Raw genomic sequence first — 5,000 nt, 5'->3', positions numbered from 1 at the left:
TACTGCGGTTCCCCCTTGCTTCACGATGGTCAACTTTGTGTATTAGCTGCCGCATCAGCATCTGGATGATTTAGGATATTTATCAAATACAATAAATTACTGCATTTTTTTCACATTTTAATTATCCTTATTTAATTCCTGGTGTTTGCAAATTAAAATTCAGCGTATGGCGACCGTGACAGGATTTAGCATTATAGGTTAGGTACGTGATACAGAACGTGAATTGTGGTGTGTTCGAGGTTTCTTCCTGGAAGGGGTTGTTATAATTTGCTTATTTCTTTAATCGATTTTTTGCTGTTCAAGAAGAGTTCAGTATACCATTTTTACGATTCCGTAAGAGAGTTTATTGTTTACTTGGTAATTGATTTAAAGTTCTTTGTTAACTATTTATGCGGTTCATATTTTGTTTATCCCTTTGCGAATAATTTATTGCGCATTTGAGTGCTCCTATTTTCTCGCGTTATTTTGAGCTTTTTGCTTCGTAATAACGTTATTTGTAATAAGTGGTGTTTACTGTTTTGTTTAGAAAATTTTCGTTGTGTATTGCATTAATATACTTATTATATATATATTGGTGCTTGTTTGTTTATTTGTAGTTGTGTATTGTATTAATCATACTTTTTGTATATTTTGGTGCCTGTTTTGGTAGTCATAATGGCTGAATTGGTAGTGCTAATTGGTCAGCGTAAGATTATTAGGAAGAAGGTTACAGATTGTGCCAACCGTTCCTCGCAGTACCCTTCATTAGATAATACTGCTAAAGTATCTGAAAGAGGTGTTCTCCTGGATTATAGGAAGCGATTAAGTGACTTGGATTCTAAAATACAGATTCTAAAAATTTCAGGGGAATTTAGAGAAGAGGATTTGGAAGCTGAGCTTTCAGCATGTCAATCTTACCATGATAAGATTTCAGGTATTTTGCCTTTGTTGGATGTAAGTGTAAGTGCTGGAAGCCCTCAACTTTCATTAACTACTGATATTGCTAGGAGTCTTTTGAGGCAACCCACTGCCCCTCTACCCAAATTCCAAAGTAAGGAAGGTGAGGATTTTTTGAAATTCATTAGAGAATTTGAAACCACGACCCAAAGTTTTAATTATCCAGACAGGGACTTGCTCTTACTTTTGAAACAACAAGTAGAAGGTAGGGCTAAATGTTTACTTGGCTCATTGGAGGCCGACAAACAAAGTTACAACGATGCCAAAGACTTATTGACTAAGGCATTTGCCTCGACTGAATTACGAAAATCGGCTGTAATTAAGAAATTAACTTGTCTAAATCTCAAAGAAGGAGAGGACCCTTTTGTCTTCTTTTCAGAACTTAGAAATATAGTCGAAAATTTCAAATATTTGCATATTGATGTTGAGGAGGTTGTTAGATATTTTGTTTGGTCTGCAATGAATGATAGATTTAAGTCTCATCTGGTTCATATCACTAATGTGACTCATCCATCATTTCAGCAAATTGTAGATAATTTCTTTACAGCATGTGAAAGGTATGAACAGGGTCAGACGAAAGGTAAATTGTCTGTCAGGGATAAAGTTGTAACTCATTTAAAGCCATTACAGGAAAAGACTAGTACCATGGCTCTTAAAACTAAGACTGTTCCCGCCAAAGCTTGTAATTTTTGTTCCAAGGCCGGTATTTCTGATAATGATCATTTAAGTTACAAGTGTACTAAGTATGCTACCCCTTCTGACAAAATTTCTTTATTAAATTTGCATAAAGGTTGTGTAAAATGTGGTAATTTCAATCATTTCACTAAAGCATGTAAGTTCAGATTTCGAAGACCCTGTTCACATTGTTCGCAGTATCACATGGAGTATCTTTGTGGGAAACTTAGTCCTGACAGGTGTAATAGTAAAGAAGAGTCTTCCAAGGAAGCAAGCAGTGGGATAGCAGTATTGCCAAATGTTACCACAGGTTCAGTTCTCCCTACTTTCACATTTTGTGTAAATGGTCAAAATAAGCTTCACAGGGGTCTTAAGGATTCAGGGTCACAAAATACTTTTATATCTAGCAAGCTAGCTTCCTCTTATAATTTAAAGTCTTTGACTACCAATGTTAAACTTACTGTGAAAGTGTTTAATGGTCAGAAGGAATATTCTACTAGTCTTGTTGAAGTTCCTATAAAGCTGGGGAATGAAATTTTTGCTATTTCTGCTTTAGTTGTACCCTCTATAAACCTGCAATTAAATTTACCTTGTCTTGGTCAGGTAGTTAGTGTAATGCAGAGTAAAAATTTTGTATTTGCTGACAAGCTTTTATCAGCCAGTTCTCAGGGTATTGATGACATTCAGCTTTTGTTAGGAGTAGATTTTTCACATTGTCTTTTGGGAAGAGATGTAGTGATAGGAAGTCCTAATTCGTCTATTTATATTGAGACTACTTTAGGAATAATGCTTATGGGGAATGTTGATAGGTTCCTAATTAATCTTACTTCACTTAATGGTAAAGACAGTTTATCCTCGAAACCACTGGGGGGCGAAAATTCTAATGCTGAAAAAGGTACATATAATATCCCTTGCCATTCTTATTTTCTAGCTACTACTGTATCTATTAATGATGAATTTAACGAGCTCAATGACATGACGACAAATTGTTCATTCACAGTACTTTCAGATAAAGGAACTATTATTGATAGGAAACTGCAAGAAGCAACTGATCAAATCCTGAATATGGAGAGCCAATTTTATTTGAACTATGATCAGAAAGTTTACAGTGATGAATCTAATCAGCTCAATAATTCTCTCGTGGATTACATTTTGAGAAATTTGCACACGAGAAGTGATGGGCGTATAGTTGTTCCCTTGTTATGGAATGGGAAGGTATCACACCTTCTTTCGAGAAATGAGTCTCTTTCCAAGGCTATTCTTCAATCTAATTTGAAAAAGTTACTTCGTAAGAAAGGTTCCTTACAGTTGGTGGATAACTGCATAAAGGAACAATTAAATATGGGAATTATTGAACCAATTTTTGACTTGGAAGTATTTAAGGCTGAATACCCTAACTATTCATTCTTACCTCATATGCCAGTTTTTAAGTCAGAAAGGGATCTACGAAATGTCGCATAGTGTTTCTTTCTAATTTGCAGGAATCCTATAAGAAACTGTCATTGTCACATAATCAATGTATGTATGCTGGGCCTAACCTAAATCAAAAGCTTTCATCTGCATTTCTTAATATTAGTTTTGATGAAAAAATTTTAATTTTTGATTTGAAAAAAGCTTTCAATATGTTGGTTTAAGTGAAATTGATCAGTCTAGACTATTGTTATTTTGGTTTCGGAATGTTAGCGCAGGTGATTACACTCCCGTTGCTTATAAAAATGTCAGGCTTTCATTTGGACTTCGGTGTAGCCCATTTCTTTTGATGACTTCATTGTATTTTATGTTAATTTTAACTTCCAGTAATGATTCAAGGATTGATGAACTGAAGAAACTTATTTATGCCTTAATATATATGGATAATGGTGCTATTACCATGAACAGCTCTGATGACCTAAGGTGGGCCTATAAGCAGTTAGATGATATATTCAGACCCTTTAAATTTGAAACTCAGCAGCTGATAACCAATGATATTGATCTGCAGTCTGACATAGATCAGTCAGTTCTTACTCCTGAAGTCAATAAATTGTTTGGGCTTGAATGGAACAGACTTTCGGATGATATTTTCACTAGGCCAATTAACCTTGACCCAGGAGCTAACACTAAAAGATTAATTCTTAGGTCCATTGCCTCCCAGTTTGACATTTTTGGTTTCAACTTGCCTTTATTTAACCGATGTAGGCTTTATATGCATAATTTGCAGTGTCAAAAGGGTTTGAATTGGGATCAGACTCTTAACAGTCAACAGCTCAAAGACTGGAGGAATATCTGTAGGCAATGTAATTCATTGCCCCCTCTCAAAGTAACTCGGTTTGTGGGTCGAAGGGATGGTGAGTATAATATAGTTTTTACTGATGCCAGTTGTGACATATATGGGTGTGTCATTTATCTACTGAATGTTGAGTCTGGCAAACTTACCTTTGTTAATGCTAAAAATCGGTTGGTTAATACCCAATTGAAAGGTAAATCCATACCATCTTTAGAGATCCACGCCATTAATTTAGGAGTTGAGCAATCTATTGATCTTTATTTGGATCTTGCTGGTCCCAGTTGCATAAAACCTATAAAGGTGACAAAGATTTGTCTTTTTTCAGATTCTTCTTGTGCCCTGCAATGGTTAATAAGTTCTTCTCTTCAACTTAAGAAAATGAACCAATGTTCTACTTTTGTAATGAACAGAATCTATAGCATACAAAAACTTTGTGAAACATATCCTGTTCAATTTGGGTTTATTAATGGCAAGGAAAATCCTGCAGATATGGTAACCAGGTGCACGTCATATAAATTGTTGATGAAATCTTGTTTTCTTTCAGGCCCGGACCTGACTAATATTCGGGCACCTGACATGCAGTTCACTATTCCTAAAGAGGGTTATCTTTCAGGAAATTACTTGAATATTTCTAATGTTCCTTTAGTTAAGAGAGAATGCTTGGTTAATATTTCAGATTTTTCAGATTTCAGAAGACTGGTTTTGCTGTACCGTCGGTGTATAATATGCATATACAAATGGAAAGCTAAAGTGAGAAGGGAAGTTAAGGTACAAGAAAAGAATTTTTTCTCTTTAGCTCTTGTCCATTTGATTTTGAATGATCAACAAAGTCATTTTGCTGATGTTTTAGAACATTTTTCCAAAGGTTTTTCTGCAGTAAAGGATATACCAGGTATAGTTTCTCAGTTGAATGTGTTTGTTGATAACAATGGCATTTTGAGGGTGAAGAGCAAATTTAAGAATGAGAAAAAATTTCCTATTCTATTATCTAGGGACAGTCATTTAACTAAGTTAATTATAATTGATATTCATCATAAATTAGCTCATTCTGGGTGCTATGCTGTTCTTGCTGAACTCAGAAGACACTATTTTATTCCTAGAAATTTTTCATTGGTAAAAAAGATTC

General features: G+C 34.8%; 2 protein-coding genes across 2 annotated transcripts in view; both read left to right on the top strand.

Moving 5' to 3' along the window:
• LOC137636581 (uncharacterized) overlaps positions 1-3,103 on the top strand; it is a 3,848-nt gene extending 745 nt beyond the window's left edge. Inside the window, exons 2-3 of the mRNA XM_068368974.1 lie at positions 1-2,506; positions 3,093-3,103. The exon at positions 1-2,506 is cut by the window's left edge and continues 225 nt beyond it. Of these exons, the coding sequence (XP_068225075.1) occupies positions 655-2,506; positions 3,093-3,103 (1,863 nt within the window). The 5' untranslated portion in view covers positions 1-654. The remainder of the gene's footprint in view (positions 2,507-3,092) is intronic.
• A 186-nt stretch (positions 3,104-3,289) lies between these two features.
• Positions 3,290-5,000, top strand: part of LOC137636580 (uncharacterized) — a 3,980-nt gene continuing 2,269 nt past the window's right edge. The window contains exon 1 of the mRNA XM_068368973.1: positions 3,290-5,000. This exon is cut by the window's right edge and continues 1,737 nt beyond it. Coding sequence (XP_068225074.1) covers positions 3,371-5,000 — 1,630 coding nt within the window. The 5' untranslated portion in view covers positions 3,290-3,370.

This window comes from Palaemon carinicauda, unplaced genomic scaffold (genome assembly GCF_036898095.1).
Source record: "Palaemon carinicauda isolate YSFRI2023 unplaced genomic scaffold, ASM3689809v2 scaffold3324, whole genome shotgun sequence".
NCBI classification, from domain to species: domain Eukaryota; kingdom Metazoa; phylum Arthropoda; class Malacostraca; order Decapoda; family Palaemonidae; genus Palaemon; species Palaemon carinicauda.
Note: the sequence above shows the minus strand (reverse complement) of the source record. Positions and strands in the feature narration are given on the sequence as shown.